General features: G+C 52.9%; 2 protein-coding genes across 2 annotated transcripts in view; one reads left to right on the top strand and one right to left on the bottom strand.

Annotated features, from left to right (window-relative positions):
• Window positions 1-3,884: 3,884 nt before the first annotated feature.
• On the top strand, window positions 3,885-7,136 carry LLCFC1 (LLLL and CFNLAS motif containing 1). The gene is made up of 2 exons (XM_038742485.1): window positions 3,885-4,056; window positions 6,704-7,136. Exons 1-2 carry the CDS (start codon window positions 3,885-3,887, stop codon window positions 6,916-6,918), a joined length of 387 nt encoding a protein of 128 aa, XP_038598413.1. The 3' UTR covers window positions 6,919-7,136.
• Window positions 7,137-7,421: 285 nt separating this feature from the next.
• KEL (Kell metallo-endopeptidase (Kell blood group)) overlaps window positions 7,422-20,190 on the bottom strand; it is a 31,132-nt gene continuing 18,363 nt past the window's right edge. The window contains exons 9-18 of the mRNA XM_038772016.1: window positions 18,444-18,573; window positions 18,230-18,340; window positions 17,171-17,269; window positions 14,793-14,870; window positions 14,455-14,555; window positions 12,507-12,617; window positions 10,415-10,482; window positions 8,812-8,972; window positions 7,766-7,861; window positions 7,422-7,676 (exon numbers count right to left, since the gene is read on the bottom strand). Coding sequence (XP_038627944.1) covers window positions 7,515-7,676; window positions 7,766-7,861; window positions 8,812-8,972; window positions 10,415-10,482; window positions 12,507-12,617; window positions 14,455-14,555; window positions 14,793-14,870; window positions 17,171-17,269; window positions 18,230-18,340; window positions 18,444-18,573 — 1,117 coding nt within the window. The 3' untranslated portion in view covers window positions 7,422-7,514. The remainder of the gene's footprint in view (window positions 7,677-7,765; window positions 7,862-8,811; window positions 8,973-10,414; window positions 10,483-12,506; window positions 12,618-14,454; window positions 14,556-14,792; window positions 14,871-17,170; window positions 17,270-18,229; window positions 18,341-18,443; window positions 18,574-20,190) is intronic.

Here is a 20,190-nt window from a genome sequence, read left to right as displayed (position 1 = left end):
TGTACAGCCTATCTATTCCAACTCTTTCATTTCTATCTATTTATTTATTTTACTTGTACATATCTATTCTATTTATTTTATTTTGTTAGTATGTTAGTATGTTTGGTTTTGTTCTCTGTCTCCCCCTTTTAGACTGTGAGCCCACTGTTGGGTAGGGACTGTCTCTATATGTTGCCAATTTGTACTTCCCAAGCGCTTAGTACAGTGCTCTGCACATAGTAAGTGCTCAATAAATACGATTGATGATGATGATGATGATGATGAATGCACAAGTACTCTGTCTCCCCCTTTTAGACTGTGAGCCCACTGTTGGGTACGGACTGTCTCTATATGTTGCCAATTTGTACTTCCCAAGTGCTTAGTACAGTGCTCTGCACATAGTAAGCGCTCAATAAATACGATTGATGATGATGATGATGAATGCACAAGTACCATGGTTATTCTAACCTGCACTCCGCCATTTGCCTGCTGGATGATGCTGGGCAAGTACTTAACTTCTCTGTGTCTTAGTTTCCCCACCTAAATACTGCTGCTGCTACTACTACTACCATTATTATCATCTGTAAAATGAGGATTCAATACCTGTTCTCCCTTCTTCCAAGACTGTGAGCCCCATATGGGATAGGGACGATGTTTGGTCTGTTCATCTTGTATCTATCCCAGTGCTTAGCTCAGACCTTGGCATATGGTAAGTGCTAAACAAATAGTACAGTTATTCGTTAATATTTTGGGGAACAGGGAAAGGCGTGAGTAGAGGAAAGAAGGAAGGGAGGGAGAGAGGAGGGGAAGAGTAGAGAGAAGGGGGAGGGAAATACGAAGTGGTAGGGGGAAGGGGAGAGAGGGGAAGGAGGAATGGAGAGGGGGAGGGGCACAAGAGGGAGAGAAGGGAAAAGGAAAAGGGGAAGGGGAGGATGAGGGGGATGGAAAGGGTGTGTGTGTTGGGGGAGGGGGATAGGGCAGGAGGAGGGGGGAGACTCAGTCCTGCCTCCTCCCCACTCCCGGACTCGAACATTGGCCCCGCCTGGGCTTCACAGAAAGCCAGTGGGGTCGGGCCGGGCAAGCCACTGTCCCACTGCTGGGTGACTTATTTCCCTGTGGTCAGGGAGATGAGGACAGGGGAGACTTGGGGGGCTTTGGTGTCCAGCACCCCCCAGCCCCTCCTGGCTCAAGCCGGCCCCATGAGCCAGAGCCCACCACTTTCCCCACAACAGTGACCTGTCGAACTGTCTCACTCTTGGGCCCGGGGCCTGGGGGTGGGATCAGCTCGGCCTAGTGGATAGAGCCCGGGCCTGGGAGTCCGAAAGACCTGGGTTCTAATCCTAGCTCTGCCACATGTCTGCTGCGTGACCTTGGGCAAGTCACTTAACTTCTCTGGGCCTCGGTTACCTCATCTGTAAGAAATGGGGATAAGAGTGTGAGCCCCTTGTGAAACAGGGACTGTCTCCAACCTGATTAACTTGTATCTACCACAGCACTTAGAACAGTGCTTGGCACATAATAAGCGCTTAAGAAGTATTATTATTATTATTTTTATTATCATGGCTGGTGTCCAGCTGGGCCATGGCTGCTTCCCAACCTCCAGCTCCACCCCATTTAGGGGAAGGGGTCAGCTCTCCCTTTCTCCCCTCTCCACATGCCAAACTCCAACCAGATTGGTCTCCCCATTCCTAGCCCAGGAGTGAGGAGTGGGCAGGGCGGGGGAGAAAGAGAGAGAGAGAGAGAGAGAGACTCTCCCCAGACTGGATAATAATAATAATAGTAATTTTTCAGCACTTACTATGTGCCAAGCACTGTTCTAAGTGCTGGGATAGATACAGGGTAACCCGATTGTCCCACGTGGGGCCCCCAGTCTCATTCCCCATTTTCTAGATGAGGTAACTGAGGCACAGTGAATTGAAGTTGCTTGCCCAAGGTCACACAACATGCTGACAAGGGGCGGGGTGGGATTAGAACCCACATCCTCTGCCTCCCGAGCCTGTGGTCTTGCCACTAGGCCCGGCTAGTGTTCCCTGAGGCCGGGCGCTGGAGCTGCCAGGGTGGGGCCCTCGGGGAAGCAGACGCGTAATTACCCCGGGCTAATTACCCATAATAAACTGTCTGAGAGCCAACGGGCCGAGGCTGTGGCTTAGGGGAGGGGGGAGAGGGGAGGGGAGGGGAAGAAGCCGGGAGGGGGGAAGAAGGTTCATTCAGGCGTCTCTCATTCATTCATTCATTCATTCATTCATTCATATTTATTGAGCGCTTACTGTGTGCACAGCACTATACTAAGCGCTTGGGAAGTACAATACAGCAATAGAGACGGTCCCTACCCAACAACGGGCTCACAGTCTAGAAGGGGGGAGACACACAATAAAACAAAACAAGTAGACAGGCATCAATACCATCAAAATCGATAAATAGAATTATAGATATATACACATCATTAATAAAATAGAGTAATAGATATGTACCTTGGCACTTCCCCGCTCCCCCCACCCCCCACCACTTAGAGAAGCAGCGTGGCTCAGTGGAAAGAGCCCGGGCTTTGGAGTCAGAGGTTGTGGGTTCAAATCCCGGCTCCGCCACTTGTCAGCTGGGTGACTTTGGGCAAGTCACTTCACTTCTCTGGGCCTCAGTTCCCTCATCTGTCAAATGGGGATGAAGACTGTGAGCCCCCCGTGGGACAACCTGATCACCTTGTATCCTCCCCAGCGCTTAGAACAGTGCTTTGCACATAGTAAGCACTTAATAAATGCCATTATTATTATTATTATTATTAGGTATCGATCTATAATTCCATTTATTTATATTGATGCCTCTTAACTCGTATTGATGTCTGTCTCCCCTACCTCTTGTCTTTGAGCTCATTGTGTGCAGGGATTGTCTCTCCTTATTTGGCAAGAGCAAGGACTTGGGACTCAGAAGGTCATGGGTTCTAATTCTGCCTCCACCTCTTGTCTGCTGTGTGACCTTGGGCGAGCCACTTCATTCATTCAATCGTATTTATTGAGCACTTACTGTGTGCAAAGCACTGTACTAAGCGCTTGGGAAGTACAAGTTACACTTCTCTGGGCCTCATCTGGAAAAAGGGCATTAAGACTGGAGGCCCCACGTGGGACAACCTGATTACCTTGTATAATAACACTAAGGATGATGGTATTTGTTAAGCGCTTACTATATGCCAAGCACTGTTCTAAGCGCTGGGGAAGATACAAGGTTTTCAGGTTATCTTACGTGGGGCTCACAGTCTTAATCCCCATCTTACAGATGAGGTACCTGAGGCACAGAGAAGTGAAGTTGCTTGCCCAAATTCACACAGCTGACAAGTGGTGGGGCAGGGATTAGAACCCACGACCTCTGACTCCCAAACCTGGGCTCTTTCCACTTGTATCTATCCCAGCACTTAGAACAGTGTTTGGCACATAGTAAGTGCTTAACAAATACCCTAATTATTATTATTATTAATATGCATATATCTGTAATTTCATTTATTTACATTGATGCCTGTTTACCTGTATTGATGTCTATCTCCGCCCCTTAGACCGTGAGCCCGTTGTGGGCAGGGATTGTCTCTATTGCTGAACTGTACTTTCCCAAGCGCTTACTAGAGTGCTCTAACACACAGTAAGTGCTCAATAAATACGACTGAATGAAGGAATGTCCCAAAGAGAGGTCAGTTCTTGCAAGCCCCCAGTCCCTTCCAGCAGACCCCCCAGTTTCTCCAGACGCCCCCCCCCATCCCCCCAGGAGCAGCCCCCCCCCCCCCCCCCCCCCCGACTTGGGGTGGAACCCAGCATTGGGGAGGCTGGGGTGGGCTCAATTGTGACATCACACACGGTCTGGTGAAGTCACAGATCCTGTGAGGAGGCAGCCGAGGGTGCGGGTGGTGGGTGCGGGTCTTCTCCATGGAGTGGTCGGGGGTGGCCCTCCGCCGGGTTCCCCCCCTGGCAGTGATCGCACTGCTGCTACTGCTGCTGCTGCTGCTGCTGCCGCTGGCCGGGGTGACCCCCCATAAGGGCAGGCTGGGCCGGCACGGGAGGAGCCCCCCAAAGGAGGACGACGCGGTGTTGCCCACAGGTCCAGGGGAGAATGCGCGGGGGCGCGGGGGGCACGGAGGCTGGGGTGGGTCAGTGCCCTGAGCCTCCAGACCAGTACAGAAATGGGCACGGCCTAGTGGACAGACCATCGGCCCAGGAGTCGGAAGGTCATGGGTTCTAATCCCAGCTCCGCCACTTGTCTGCTGTGAGACTTTGGACAAGTCACTTCTCTGGGCCTCAGTTCTCTCACCTGTAAAATGGGGATTGAGACTGGGAGCCCCACGGGGGACGGGAACTGGGTCCAACCCGATTATCTCGTGTCCATCCCAGGTCTATGGTGCCTGGCACATAGTAAGTGCTTACCAAGCATCACAAGTGTTACATTTATTCAAGGGGCTGCGAGGGGCTTGGGGTGGGGCAGGGTCCAACTCGGTCCATCTGGAGGCCCCGGGTTTGTCAGGGGCCACTGGAAGTGAGGTCCGGGGGGTGGGATCTGGCCTGAGAAGGCCAGTCACGTGTTGCCCCGTACTCTCCATCAGTCTCCCCCGGTCACACACCCACCCCCCACAACACACAGCTACCTTCCAAGAAGAGCCGGGGGCCTGGCATCCTGCTTAGAGGGGACAATCCCCAACATCTGCCCCTGGACCTGGCATTCATTCATTCATTCATTCAATCACTTATTGAGTGCTTACTGTGTGCAGAGCACTGGACTAAATGCTTGACTAATCTGCCTGACCCATCCAACTCCAGTCACCACTCCTTCTCCCCCGGCCCACGTCCTCCCCCGGGCCTGGAATGCCCCCAATCCCTCTGCCCATCCGCCAAGCTAGCTCTCTTCCTCCCTTCAAGGCCCTGCTGAGAGCTCACCTCCTCCAGGAGGCCTTCCCAGACTGAGCCCCTTCCTTCCTCTCCCCCTCTTCCCCCTCTCCATCCCCCCCATCTTACCTCCTTCCCTTCCCCACAGCACCTGTATATATGTATATATGTTTGTACATATTTATTACTCTATTTATTTATTTTACTGGTACCTATCTATTCTATTTATTTTATTTTGTTAGTATGTTTGGTTTTGTTCTCTGTCTCCCCCTTTTAGACTGTGAGCCCACTGTTGGGTAGGGACTGTCTCTATATGTTGCCAGCTTGTATTTCCCAAGCGCTTAGTACAGTGCTCTGCACACAGTAAGCGCTCAATAAATATGATTGATTGATTCTCCATCCCTCCGATGGCCCTGGGTCCAGCCAAGGGGCTCCCGGGGCTCTCGGGGAGCCGGACCTCAACAAATACACACACCCACGTACACACTCACACCTGTATACACTCCAGCGCTCACATACCAGCATGCACACACACCCATATATACTCCATTCATTCATTCATTCATTCAATCGTATTTATTGAGCACTTACTGTGTGCACAGCACTGTACTAAGCACTTGGCTAATACAAGTCGGCAACATATAGAGACGGTCCCGTCCCAACAGTGGGCTCACAGTCTAGAAGGGGGAGATGGACAGCAAAACAAAATATGTACAGAGGTGTCAAAATTGTCAGAACAAACAGAATTAAAGCTATATACACATCATTAACAAAATAGAATAGTAAATATGTATGAATAAAATAGAGTAATAAATCTGTACAATCAATAAGTCAATCATATTTACTGAGCGCTTACTGTGTGCAGAGCACTGTACTAGGCGCTTGGGAAGTACAAGTTGGCAACACATAGAGATGGTCCCTACCCAACAGTGGGCTCACAGTCTAGAAAGGGGAGCCTTCTATAAGGGGGAGCCTGTATATTTGTATATATACAAATATATACAAGTGCTGTGGGGAAGGGGAGGTCACACCTCACACGTCCCTGCATGCACTCACATCCATATATACTCCGGTGATCACACACCAGCATGTCAATCAATCAATCAATCGTATTTATTGAGCGCTTACTTTGTGCAGAGCACTGTACTAAGCGCTTGGGAAGTACAAGTTGGCAACATATAGAGACAGTCCTTACCCAACAGTGGGCTCACAGCATGTATAGAAGCAGCATGGTGAGGTGGATAGAGCACGGGCCTAAGAGTCAGAAGGTCATGGGTTCCAATCCCGGCTCCGCCACTTGTCAGCTGTGTGATCTTGGGCGAGGCACTTCACTTCCCTGGGCCTCAGTTACTTCATCTGGAAAATGGGGATTGAGACTCCATCCCTGAGCCCCACATGGGACAGGGACTGTGTCCAATCCGATTTACTTATATCCACCCAAGCATTTAGTACACTGTAAGTGCTTAACAAATACCATCGTTATTAGTACACACACCCATATACCCTCCCACACCTGCATGTACTCCTGTGCTCACACCCACACTTATCCCTGCACTCCTGTGAACACACACACACACACAAACAGTCACGCTTGTGTGCATGCATACAGCCCCACATGTGCACACATATGTAGTTTGCTCACAGCAGATATGGGCTTGAGCTGGATGTCCTGGTTTTCAACAAGCTGTCCTCTTCGGCCACCTGCCCCAGGAGCTCTGGCCAGCAGCAGCCCCCCTTTCCAGGCTTCCAGTGGGTACTTCCTGGCCAAACCTCCCCGGTGGGCACCCTTCTAGTCCCAGTGAGGATGGGGGGTTGGGGCTGTGGGCGACCTGGGGCCTGATCCCTCTGCTCTCTCCCCCGGGGCCCAGGTGAGGGGCAGGAGATGCTGGAAGAGACATTCATCGTGTCCTCTGTGGGGGAGGAGTTCCAGCCCGTGAACATGGCAAGGTCCGAGGAGGAGGAGGACAGGGAGAAGGGCGAGGAAGAGGAGGTGGCGGAGGAGGGCGGCGCGGTGGCTCTGCAGGACCACCTCTTCGACCTGGCATTCTGCTTCAACCTGGCCAGCATCCTGTTTTTTTTGTGAGGGACGTCGAGGCCGAGCTCATCGGCTGGTTCCTGGATGAGGACCTGGACATCTACCTCCGCTTTGTGATTGTCTACTGACCCATCCCCAACCCCCAGGCCTCCCCCTGGCCTGAGAAGGCCTGATGAGGTGGGAGGGGAGCTCCCCACACCCCGTGCCGCCTCCTTTCAGATTTCTGGACAGCAGCAGCAGTGGCAAATAAACCCAAAGAGAGCCAGGCCTCGCTGTCCATCTGTCCAGGGGTCCTGTCCTTCTGCCTCTCTGCTCCCTCCTTCCAGCTTAACACGTCTGTCGGCCCAGCTCCTGCCTTGACCCCGTCTCTCTCCCAGCCCTTCCCTTCCCCCACTCTCTCCAGACCCCCCCCCCCCCAACCCCGTATCCCTTCTGGCATTCCCTCCTTCCCAATAGCCCCCCTCGCCCCACCTCCCTTTCAGGCCCCGTTACAGCCTGGACACAGGACGGCGATAGGCAACGTCGGGGGTGACGAGTGGTCTAGGCCCAGGCCTCGTGGGTCTTTATTTCCAAACAGAGAGGGTGGGGGCGAGGAATGGTCCCTGGGGTGCGTGGGAAGGGGCAGGTGGGGGGCTCCTCAGGCCTCACCACAGCTTACAGCGCTGAAGGGGGTTTAACGGGGTGCCTGGGGGGCAGTTGAAATGGCGAGCGAAGGCAGGGGCATTGCTGAGGGGCACCCGGACACGCAGGGGTGGCGGGCTGTGGGTCTCCCGGGGGTCTTCGGGCTGCGGGCGCCCGCACATCACCTGCGGGAAGAGGCAGTCACGGGCGAGGGGTGGCGGGGGTGGGGGGTTAGGGTCAGCCCTGGGCCCATCCACCCGCCAGAGGGTCTTACGTGGGCAAAGCTGAGAAAGAAGAGTTGCCGGGGGCTGATTCCAAGATCGGGGAGGGTGGTCTCGCCTCGTTGCAGCTGCAGATGCCTCCTGTAGGCCTGCGGAGGGGACAGGGTCTTTGGGGGGGACCCCGGAACCCCTTTTCCCAGAGCCTGCCCCCCACTTCCGGATCCCCAGGGCAGGCAGAGGGCGGGCAGAGGAGAGACAATGACTCTCCCTCCCTCTTCAAAGCCTTATTGAAGGCCCATCTCCTCCAAGAGGCCTACCCTAAGCCCTCATTTCCTCTTTTCCCACTCCCTTCTGCCCAGACTTGCTCCCTTGGTTCTTCCCCCCTCCCAGCCTCACAGCACTTATGTCCACATCTGTCACTGATTTATTTATATTAATGTCTGTGGGCAGGGAATGTGTCTGTTCCTTGTTGTGTTGTACTGTCCCAAGTGCTTAGTACAGTAGTCTGCCAACTTTAAACACGCAATGATAATGATAATAATAATAATAATTAACAAATATGTTAAGTGTTCACTATGTGCCAGGCACTGTTCTAAGCGCTGGGGTAGATAGAAGCAAATCAGGTTAGACATAGTCCCTGTCCCGTGTGGGGCTCACAATCTCAACCTCATGGGAAGCAGGATGGCCTAGTGGCAAAAGTCCGGGCCTGGGAATCAGAGGTCGTGGGTTCTAATCCCAGTTCCGCCACTTGTCACTGTGTAACCTTGGGCAAGTCACTTTATTTCTCTGGGCTTCAGTTCCTTCATCCGGAAAATGGGGATTGAGACTGTGAGCTCCCCGTGGGACGGGGACTGTGTCCTACCTGATTACCTTGGCTCTACCCCAGTGCTTAGAACAGTGCTTGGCACATAGGAAGCGCTTGACAAATACCATCGCTATTATTATTATTAATTCCCCATTTTCCAGATGAGGGAACTGAGGCCCAGAGAAGTGTGAAGTGACTTACCCAAGGTCACCCGGCAGACAAATGGCAGAGCTGAATGAATGAATGAGTTGGGGGTGGGGACCCCGGGGAACGAGGGAGACTTAGAGGGCGTACCTGCAGGGCGATGGTCAGGGCCCCGACGTCGGCGCTGTCCTCCAGCAGGGTCCGTGAACTATTGTCAGGGGTTGCCCGGAGACCCTCGTACTGAAGCCGCAGGCACCGTAAGGCCTCTTGCACAAACGTCCTGTCGCAACTTGGGCAACCCCCGGGCAGCACTGGGGGTGAGGCGAGGGGCGGTCAGACCGGAGTGCATCCAGGGCAGCCCTGCCCCGACCCCCAGTGTCCCCCGCATCTCTCTCCACCATCAGTTAGTCGTATTTCTCCCCCTGGCCTGGAATTCCCTCCCTCTGCACATCCCCCAAGCTAGCTCTCTTCCTCCCTTCAAAGCCCTACTGAGAGCTCACTTCCTCCAGGAGGCCTTCCCAGACTGAGCCCCCTCTTTCCTCTTCCCCTCCCCATTCCTCCTGCCCTACCTCCCTCCCCTCACCACAGCACCTGTATATATGTTTGTACAGATTTATTACTCTATTTATTTTACTTATTATTTACTCTAATTTACTGTAATTTACTTATTAGAGAAGCAGCGTGGCTCAGTGGAAAGAGCCCGGGCTTTGGAGTCAGAGGTCATGGGTTCAAATCCCGGCTCTGCCAATTGTCAGCTGTGTGACTTTGGGCAAGTCACTTAACTTCTCTGTGCCTCAGTTACCTCATCTGTAAAATGGGGATTAAGACTGTGAGCCCCCTGAGGGACAACCTGATCGCCTTGTAACTTCCCCAGAGCTTAGAACAGTGCTTTGCACATAGTAAGCGCTTAATAAATGCCATTATTATTATTATTATTATTACTTGTACATATTTACTATTCTATTTTGTTAATGACGTGCACCTAGCTTTACTTCTCTTTATTCTGATGACTTGACACCTGTCTACATGTTTTGTTTTGTTGCCTGTCTCCCCACTCTAGACCGTGAGCCCGTTGTTGGGTAGGGAACGTCTCTATATGTTGCCAACTTGTATTTCCCAAGCGCTTAGTACAGTGCTCTGCACACAGTAAGCGCTCAATAAATACGATTGAATGAATGAATAATAATAATAATGATGGCATTTGTTAAGCGCTTACTATGTGCAAAGCACTGTTCTATGAATGAATTTATCGAGCGCTTACTGTGTGCAGTCTTTCCCCCTCTAGACTGTCGGGAATGTCACTATTTATTGTTGTAATAGACTCTCCCCAATGCTTAGTACAGTGCTCTGCACACATTAAGCACTCAATAAATACGATTGAATGAATGATGCAGAACGCTGCATTAAGCGCTGGGGAGAGTCCACTACGACAAGAAACAGACGCATTCCCTGCCCATAGCGAGTCCACAACGCTCCCTGTGCCCACGGCTCTGCCCCTGCATCCAACCCGCAGTACCCCTCGCTTCTCTCTCCGCTGTTCCCCGCCCACCCCGTGCCCAAGCTTTGCCCCCATGCCCAGCCGCCGGCATCCTTCGCTTCTCTCTCCACCGGCTCCAATCTGGCGGGTGCCCGAACTTTGCCCCTGGCCCTAGCACCCCATTCTTCTCCCTCCGCTCTCCTCAGCCCTGCCTGTGCCCGCCGCTCCGCCCCGACCTCCGGTGTCCTGGCACTTGGCGGCCCCGCCGTTACCCACAGAGGTGGTAGAAGACGTGCAGAAGCTCATGCGCCATGATGCTTCCGGCGGCCCCAAAATTGACGGCCCTGGGGAAAGGGAGAGGTCAATTCAGAGAAGAAGAAGAAGCAAAGAAGAAGAAGAAGAAGAAAGAAGAAAGAAGAAAGAAGGAAGAAGAAAGAAGGAAGAAGGAAGAAGGAAGAAGAAAGAAGGAAGAAGGAAGAAGGAAGAAGGAAGAAGGAGAAGAAGAAGAAGAAGAAGAAGAAGAAGAAGAAGAAGAAGGAGAAGAAGGAGAAAGAAGAAGAAAGAAGAAGAAGAAGAAGAAGAAGAAGAAGAAGAAGAAGAAGGAAGAAAGAAGAAGGAAGAAGAAGAAGAAGAAGGAAGAAGAAGGAAGAAGAAGAAAAAGAAGAAGAAGAAGAAGAAGGAAGAAGAAGGAAGAAGAAGAGAAAGAAGAAAAGAAGAAGAAAAAGAAGAAAAGAAGAAAAGAAGAAAAGAAGAAGAAAAGAAGAAGAAAAGAAGAAGAAGAAGAAGAAAAGAAGAATAAAAGAAGAAGAAGGAGAAGAAGAAAAGAAAGAAGAAGAAAAGAAGAAAAGAAAGAAGAAGAAAGAAGAAGAAAGAAGAAAGAAGAAAAGAAGAAGAAAAGAAGAAGAAGAAAAGAAGAAGAAGAAGAAAGAAGAAAGAAGAAGAAGAAGAAGAAGAAGAAGAAGAAAAGAAGAAGAAAAGAAGAAAAGAAAGAAGAAGAAGAAGAAAAGAAAGAAAAGAAAGAAGAAAGAAGAAGAAAGAAGAAAAGAAGAAGAAAGAAGAAGGAAGAAGAAGGAAGAAGAAGAAGAAGAAGAAGGAAGAAGAAGAAGAAGAAAGAAGAAGAAAGAAGAAGAAAGAAGAAGAAAGAAGAAAGAAGAAGAAGAAAGAAGAAAGAAGAAGAAAGAAGAAAGAAGAAGAAGAAAGAAGAAGAAAGAAGAAGAAAGAAGAAAGAAGAAGAAGAAAGAAGAAGAATTGAATCAAGAAGCAGTGTGGCTCAGTGGAAAGAGCCCGGGCTTTGGAGTCAGAGGTCATGCGTTCGAATCCCGGCTCCCCTACATGTCTGCTGTGTGACCTTGGGTAAGTCACTTAACTTCTCGGAGCCTCAGTTACCTCATCTGTAAAATGGGGATGAAGACTGTGAGCCTCACGTGGGACAAACTGATCACCTTGTATCCCCCCCAGCGCTTAGAACAGTGCTCTGCACACAGTAAGCGCTTAACAAATGCTAAAAAAAAAAAAAATTCACCCCCAGTCTAGCTCTTCTGACCCCTGCACCCCTCCACCTCCAGGCGGCCAATTCACCTCCATCCTTTCCCCGGCCCCGCAAATCCTCCCCAACCTCCCCACAACACTCACTTAGACTGCTTGCCCCATGAGCGACAAGGACACATCGTCCATCTCCCCCAGCACTTAGAACAATGCTTAGCACATAGTAAAAAACACATTGTCCACCTCCCCCAGTTCTTAGAACAGTGCTTGGCACATAGCAAAAATAATAATATGGTATTTAAGCGCTTACTGTGTGCCAAGCACTATTCTAAGCACTGGGATAGATACAAGATAATCAGGTTGTCACACGTGGGGCACAAAGTCTTAATCCCCATTTGACAGATGAGGTCACTGAGGCCCAGAGAAGTGAAGCGGCTTGCCCAAGGTCACACAGCAGACAAGGGACGGAGCCGGGATTAGAACCCACGTCCTCTGGCTCCCAAGAGCAATAGGGTAAGCGTGGCTTAGTGGAAAGAGCAGAGCAGGGGCTTGGGAGTCAGAGGACATGGGTTCTAATCCCGCCTCAGCCACTTGTCTGCTGTGTGACTTCACTTCTCTGTGACTCGGTGACCTCATCTGTCAAATGGGGATGGACACTGAGCCCCACGTGGGACAACCAGATTATCTCGTATCTACCCCAGCACTTAGAACAGTGCTTGGCGCATAGTAAGCGCTTAACAAACACCATCATTATTATTACTCCCCCTAAATGCTTAGTACAGAGCTCTGCAAGCAGGAAGTGCTCAAGAAATATGATTGACTGACTGACTTGAGAAAAATCATCACTGTCCCTCCTCCCTCCTGGGCCCCTCCTCTCCCGTACCTGGGGTATCCGGGGTGGAAAAAGGGGGGCTGGAGCAGGCCGGCAGGAAAGATCACCACGTGGTCCGACACGGAGTAGTAGGAGCTCACGGCCCAGGGTGGGACCTGCCATCTGGAGCGGAGGGGATTCATTCATGGATGGACTGGGGAGGGGGAACCCTTCAAGGACCACCTCCCCCCAAAATACACACACACACACACACACACACACACACACACGAAGCGTCTGCTGTGCCCCCCTCCTTTCGCCCCTGACGCCCCCTTTGCCCTGCCCACACCCTGCCCTCCCCTCCAGCCACCGCCACTCATTCATTCCTTCATTCAATCATATTTATTGAACGCTTACTGTGTGCAGATCACTGTACTAGGCGCTTGGGAGAGTGCGATATAACAATAAATAGACACATTACTTACACACACTTGCAGACACAGAGCTTGCAGAGCTCTGTACTAAGCATTTGGGGGGAGTAATAATAATGATGGTATTTGTTAAGCGCTCACTGTGTGCCAAGCACTGTTCTAAATAGAGAAGCAGCGTGGCTCAATGGAAAGAGCATGGGCTTTGGAGTCAGAGGTCATGGGTTCAAATCCCGGCTCTGCCAACTGTCAGCTGTGTGACTTTGGGCAAGCCACTTCACTTCTCTGTGCCTCAGTTCCCTCATCTGTAAAATGGGGATTGAGGCTGGGAGCCCCCCGTGGGACAACCGGATCACCTTGTAACCTCCCCAGCGCTTAGAACAGTGCTTTTGAGAAGCAGCGTGGCTCAGTGGAAAGAGCCCGGACTTTGGAGTCAGAGGTCATGAGTTCAAATCCCAGCTCTGCCACTTGTTAGCTGTGTGACTTTGGGCAAGTCACTTAACTTCTCTGTGCCTCAGTTCCCTCATCTGTAAAATGGGGATGAAGACTGTGAGCCCCCCCATGGGACAACCTGATCGCATTGTAATCTCCCCAGCGCTTAGAACAGTGCTTTGCACATAGTAAGCGCTTAATAAATGCCATTATTATTACATTACCACCCCACAAGGGGCTTACAGTCTGGAGCCTCATGTGGGGGGTGGCTTTGGGGACACCGCCCCTCCACCGTCCCAACTTCGGTCGTGCCCCCTTTCTCCAGCCCCCAGTTGGGGGCGGGGGGCGGGGAGAGAGGCTAGTACATGGCATAATGGGTACAGCATAGACTTGAGAGTCAGAAAGGTCATGGATTCTAATCCCGGCTCCCTCATTTGTCTGCTGCGTGACCTTGGGCAAAGTCACTTCACTTCTCTGTGCCTCAGTTACCTCATCTGTAAAATGGGGATTGAGACTGTGAGCCCCACATCGGACAGGGACTGAGTCCAGCGCTTTGTACGGTGCATGACACATAATAAGTGCCTGTATTGATGTCTGCCCCCCCACCCCTGGGCTGTGAGCTCATTGTGGGCAGGGAATATCACTGTTTATCGTTGTAGTGTACTTTCCCAAGCACTTAGTACAGTGCTCTGCACATAGTAATCACTTAATAAACATGACTGAATAAAGGAACAAATACCGTCATTACTATTATTATATTATCCGCCACTTTTCAGCTGTGTGACTTTGGGTAAGTCACTTCACTTCTCTGTGCCTCAGTTCCCTCATCTGTAAAATGATGAAGACGTGAACCCCATGCGGGACAACATGATGACCCTGTATCTCCCCCAGCGCTTAGAACAGTGCTCGGCACATAGTAATCACTTAATAAATGTGATTGAATGAAGGAACAAACACCATCATTATTATTATTATATTATCCGCCACTTGTCAGCTGTGTGACTTTGGGTAAGTCACTTCTCTGTGCCTCAGTTCCCTCATCTGTAAAATGATGAAGACGTGAACCCCATGCGGGACAACATGATGACCTTGTATTTCCCCCAGCGCTGAGAACAGTGCTCGGCACCTAGTAAGAGCTTAACAAATACTATTCTTATTACCGGTGTGAGCGGGACCCCTGTAGGACTCTGCGCATTTTCCTGGCTTGGAGGGAGCGCATGCAGCTCAGCACGGTCTGCAGAAAGCTGGGGCCCAGCTGCACCTGCGGGGAGGGGAGAGGGGGGCACGAGGCCGGAGTGGGGGGGCCCCGTGGGCTCCGAGGAACACCCCGCCGCAGCCGCTCGCACAAGAGCACCCACACACTCGCACGCGGTCCCGGGCAGCACCCGGCATGGGGCCTAGAGCTGGAAGGGGACGCAGGAGAGGGGACCCAGGGGTCCGGCCGCACGGTGACCCGACGGGAGGCTGGGAGGGGCTCAGGGAGGGGCCGGGGGCTCACATCCTGGTAGTCCTGGTCCACTGACTCCAGCTTCAGCATCTCCTCGGGGGCCCCCATCTCCATCCGCAAACTGGCCACCTGGCAGGAGGAGGGATCATCATCATCATCATCATCAATCGTATTTATTGAGCGCTTACTGTGTGCAGAGCACTGTACTGAGCACTTGGGAAGTCCAAGTTGGCAACATATAGAGACGGTCCCTACCCAACAGCGGGCTCACAGTCTAAAAGGGGGAGACAGAGAACAAAACCAAACATACAGACGCTCCGCTGGGACATCCCTTCTCAGGAGTGTGTGTGGGCTTCTGTGCACGGTGTGTGACTGTTTGTGTTCACAATAAGTGCACAATGGGGGTATGTGTGTAAGAAACCCACTGTTGGGTAGGGACTGTCTCTATACGTTGCCAACCTGTACTTCCCAAATGCTTAGTACAGTGCTCTGCACACAGTAAGCACTCAATAAATACGACTGATTGAATGTATGGGTTTGGAATTGTCCGTGTGCACATGATGTGTGCACGTGTGTTTTCACAGTACGTGCAGGTGAAGTGGGGCAGGTAATTGTCGGATATAAGGAGGGAGGGCGTTCCAGGTCAGAGGCAGGAGGTGGGTGAGCTAGACGAGAGGGAGGCACCCCGAGAAGGCTGGCATCAAAGGAGCGAAGTGTGCGGGCTGGGTTGGAGTAGGAGAGTGGTGAGGTGAGGTAGGAGGGGGCAAGGGGATGGAGGGCTTTAAAGGCAACGGTGAGTAGTTTTTGTTTGGTGCGGAGGTGGATGAGCAACCACTGAAGGAGTGGGGAGGCACGGCCTTAAAGTCTTTGTAGAAAAATGATCCGGGCAGCAGAGTGAAGTCTGGACTGGAGTGGGGAGAGACAGGAGGCAGGGAGATCAGCAAGGAGGCTGCTACGGTCATCCAGGCGGGATACGCTAAGTGCCTGAATTCATGTGGTAGCAGTTTGGAGGGAGAGGAAAGGGTGGATTTTAGCGGTGTTGTGAAGGCGGGACTGAATGGATTTAGTGATGGATTGAATATGTGGGTTGAATGAGAGAGAGGAGTCAAGGATAAGGCCAAGGTTACGAGCTCGTGAGATGGGAAGGACGGTGGTGCCGTCTACGGTGACGGGAAAGTCAGAGGGAGGAAAGGGTTTGGGTGAGAAGATAAGGAGCTCTGTTTTAGACACGTTAAGCTTGAGCTGACTGCAGAACATCATCATCATCATCATCATCATCAATCGTATTTATTGAGCGCTTACTGTGTGCAGAGCACTGTAGTAAGCGCTTGGGAAGTACAAGTTGGCAACATATAGAGACAGTCCTTACCCAACAGTGGGCTCACAGTCTAAACGGGGGAGACAAAACCAAACATACTAACAAAATAAAATAGAATTGATATTTAGAAGTAAAATAAATGAATAGAGTAATAAATATGTACAAACATATATACATATTTACAGGTGCTGTGGGGAAGGGAAGGAGGTAAGATGGGGGGGATGGAGAGGGGGACGAGGGGGAGTTCAAAACTTCCAAGTGTGGAAGTTTTGAAGGCAGGAGGAAATGCAAGGCTACAGAGAGGGAGAGAGATCTGGGCTGGAGAGGGAGATTAGGGAATCAACCGTATTCTCTGTGCCTCAGTTCCCTCATCTGTAAAATGGGGATTAAGACTGTGAGCCCCATGTGGGACAACCTGATTAGCTCGGCACATAGTAAGTGCTTGACAAATGCCATCATTATTACGATTATTATAGAGGTGGTAGTTGAAGCCGTGGGAGCAAATGAGTTCTCCAAGGGAGTGGGGGTAGATGGAGAACAGAAGGGGAACCAGAACTGAACCCTGAGGGACCCCCGCAGTCAGCAGATGGGAGGCAGAGGAGAAGCCCACCAAAGAGGCTGAGAATGAGCGAGCGGCCAGAGAGACAGGAGGAGAACCCGGAGAGGACAGTGTTGGATAATATTTACAGGAGAAGGGTGTGTCGAAGGCTGTTGTACGTGTGAATTGGGCATGATGTGCATTGGGCATGATGTGCAGGCAAGGGGTATAATAATAATAATGATGGCATTTGTTAAGCGCTTACTATGTGCAAAGCACTGTTGCATGTGTCCATGCTGATTAGGTACGTACATGTGCGTATACATGGTGTATGTACGTATGCATTATTCTGATCAATCAATCAATCGTATTTATTGAGCGCTTACTGTGTGCAGAGCACTGTACTAAGCGCTTGGGAAGTACAAGTCGGCAACACATAGAGACGGTCCCTACCCAACAGCGGGCTCACAGTCTAGAAGGGGGAGACAGACAACAAAACCAAACATACTAACAAAATAAAATAAAAATAAAATAAAATAACCCCGGCCCCCGGCCGCCCCCCCCTCCCCGTACCGTGTCCCGGGCTCGGGCCCGGCTGTCCTCATCCAGCCACTGGAGGCGCTGCAGGCGCCGCAGCAGGGCGTCGCGGACCTCGGAGAAAAGCCCGGCGGCCTGCCCGGAGGCGGAGGCCCGCTCAGCCCGGCCCCTGCCGGCAGGGGGCGGGGAGGGGACGCGGAGGGGCGGGGCTTATCGGGGCGGGGCCGGGGCGGGGAGGGGCGGGATTGGCCGGGGCCGGGGGTGGGCGGGGCCGGATCTGGGCGGGGCGGGATTGGATGGTGCTGGGGTGGGCGGGGCCGGATCTGGGCGGGACGGGATTGGCCGGGGCTGGGCTGGGCGGGGCCGTGGTCGGGATTGGGTGGTGCTGGGGTGGGTGGGGCCGGGGGGAGGGGCGGGATGGGCCGGGGCTGCGGTGGGCGGGGCGGGATTGGATGGTGCTGGGGTGGGCGGAGCCTGATCTGGGCGGGACGGGATTGGCCGGGGCTGGGGTGGGCGTGGCCTAGGGAGGGGCGGGATTGGCCGGGGCTGGGGTGGGCGGGGCCGAGGGAGGGGCGGGATTGGCCGGGGCTGGGGGTGGGCGGGGCCGAGGGAGGGGCAGGATTGGCCGGGGCTTCGGTGGGCAGGGCCGGGGGCGGGACGGGATTGGTGGTGCTGGGGCGGGCGGAGCCTGAGCTGGGCGGGACGGGATTGGCCGGGGCTGGGGGTGGCCGGGGCCGAGGGAGGGGCGGGATTGGCCGGGGCTGCGGTGGGCGGGGCCGGGGGCGGGGAGGGACTGGCCGGGGATGCGGTGGGCGGGGCGGGATTGGATGGTGCTGGGCTGGGCGGGGCCGGTTCTGGGCGGGGCGGGATTGGCCGGGGATGCGGTGGGCGGGGCCGGGGGCGGGGCGGGACTGGTGGTGTTGGGGTGGGCGGAGCCTGAGCCGGGCGGGCCGGGATTGGCCGGGGCTGCGGGGGGCGGGGCCGAGGGAGGGCCGGGGGCGGGCCGGGATTGGCCGGGGCTGCGGTGGGCGTGTCGGCGGGGTCCCGGCTCGGCGGGTGGGGTGCGGCCGGCGGCATTGGGCGCTTGTGCCGTACGTGGTGGCTGGTGTCGGGTCCGAAGGCGTGGCGCGCGAACAGGGGCCCCAGGACCGGCTCGAAGAAGGTCCCCGTCTCCTGCACGCATTTCCTCCAGCGCGGGACCGGCGGCTGGGGGGAGGGATCGGGGGGTCGGGGGTCGGGGGTCAGCTCCTAGGTCCGCCCCCCCGCCCCCCGTCCGTCCGTCCGTCCCCCCGTCCCCCCGTCCGCCGACCTGGGGGTCCCGGGCGTCCAGCGCCCTGAGCTGTCGGCTGAGGTTCCGGCGGGCTTCCTGGAAGCGGCTGTCCAGGGCCGGGCTCACGGTCCCCACCAGCCCCAGCAACATGTGACTCTGCAGGGCGTCGCTGGGGGGGGGGGGGGGGACCACACACAGACACACACACACACACACACACACACGAGGAGCAGCGTGGCCCGGTGGAAAGAGCACGGGCTGTCGAGTCAGGGGTCCTGAGTTCAAATCCCGGCCCCGCCCCCTGTCAGCTGGGTGACTTGGGGCAACCCACTTCACTTCTCCGGGCCTCAGTGACCTCGTCTGGGAAATGGGGATTAAAACCGTGAGCCCCCCCGTGGGACAACCTGATCACCCTGTAATCTCCCCAGTGCTTAGAACAGTGCTTTGCACATAGTAAGCGCTTAACAGATACCATTATTATTATTATTAAACACGTGTACACACACACACACGTGTGTTACCTGAGGCCTCCCCCCAGGCCAGAGCTTCCCAAAAGCCCCAGGCCCATCTCCAAAGCCAAAGCGTCCCCTGCCCTGCCTTCTCTAGGGTACATATTTATCACTCGATTGATTTATGTATTTTACTTGTACATATCTATTCCATTTATTTTATTTTGTTATTATGTTTTGTTTTGTTCTCCGTCTCTCCTTCTAGACTATGAGCCCACTGTTGGGTAGGGACTGTCTCTATATGTTGCCAACTTGTACTTCCCAAGCGCTTAGGACAGTGCTCTGCACACAGTAAGCACTCAATAAATATGATTGATTGATTGATTGATTCTCTTTCTCCTGCCTGTCTCCATTCATTTACTCCATCAAATTTATTGAACACTTACTGTGTGCACAGCCCTGGACTAAACGCTTGGAAAGTAATAATAATAATGATAATGATAGCATTTCTTAAGCACTAACTATGTGCAAAGCACTGTTCTAAGCACTGGAGAGGTTACAAGTGCTGATCAAGTTGTCCCACGTGGGGCTCACAGTCTTAATCCCCATTTTACAGATGAGGTAACAGGCACAGAGAAGCAGTGTGGCTCAGTGGAAACAGCCCGGGCTTTGGAGTCAGAGGTCATGGGTTCAAATCCCGGCTCCACCACTTGTCAGCTGTGTGACTTTGGGCAAGTCACTTCACTTCTCTGGGCCTCACTTCCTTCATCTGGAAAGTGTGGATTAAGACTGTGAGCCCCACGTGGGACAACCTGATCACCTTGTAACCTCCCCAGCGCTTAGAACAGTGTTTTGCACATCATCATCATCATCATCATCATCATCATCAATCGTATTTGTTGAGCACTTACTGTGTGCAGAACACTGTACTAAGCGCTTGGGAAGTACAAGTTGGTAACATATAACATAGTAAGCGCTTAATAAATGCTATCATTATTAAGTGACTTGCTCAAAGTCACACAGCTGACAATTGGCAGAGTCGGGATTTGAACCCATGACCTCTGACTCCAAAGCCTGGGCTCTTTCCACTGAGCCATGCTGCTTCTCTAGTACAATACAGCAATAAAGAGAGACCATCATCCCTAACCACACCAGGCTCAGAGTCTAGAGGGTCAGCACCCCCTGATCAGCAGGATGCAGAGAGGGGCTGAGCTAGGCCCCTGCCTCCCTGCTTCCCTGTCCTAGAGGCGGTCTCCTCAACCAGGCCCATCCCTCTCCAGGCCTACTAATAATAACTAGGGTATTTGTTAAGCCCTTACTATGTGCCAGGCACTGTA

This window comes from Tachyglossus aculeatus, chromosome 2, assembly GCF_015852505.1.
Source record: "Tachyglossus aculeatus isolate mTacAcu1 chromosome 2, mTacAcu1.pri, whole genome shotgun sequence".
Lineage (NCBI taxonomy): Eukaryota > Metazoa > Chordata > Mammalia > Monotremata > Tachyglossidae > Tachyglossus > Tachyglossus aculeatus.
This window is presented reverse-complemented; position numbering and strand designations above follow the sequence as displayed.

Coding starts and splice junctions, on each gene's coding strand:
- LLCFC1 (XM_038742485.1), top strand. CDS start 3,885: ATGGAGTGGTCGGGGGTGGCCCTCCGCCGGGTTCCCCCCCTGGCAGTG. Junction 4,057..6,703: donor CGACGCGGTGTTGCCCACAG/GTCCAGGGGAGA, acceptor CCCGGGGCCCAG/GTGAGGGGCAGGAGATGCTG.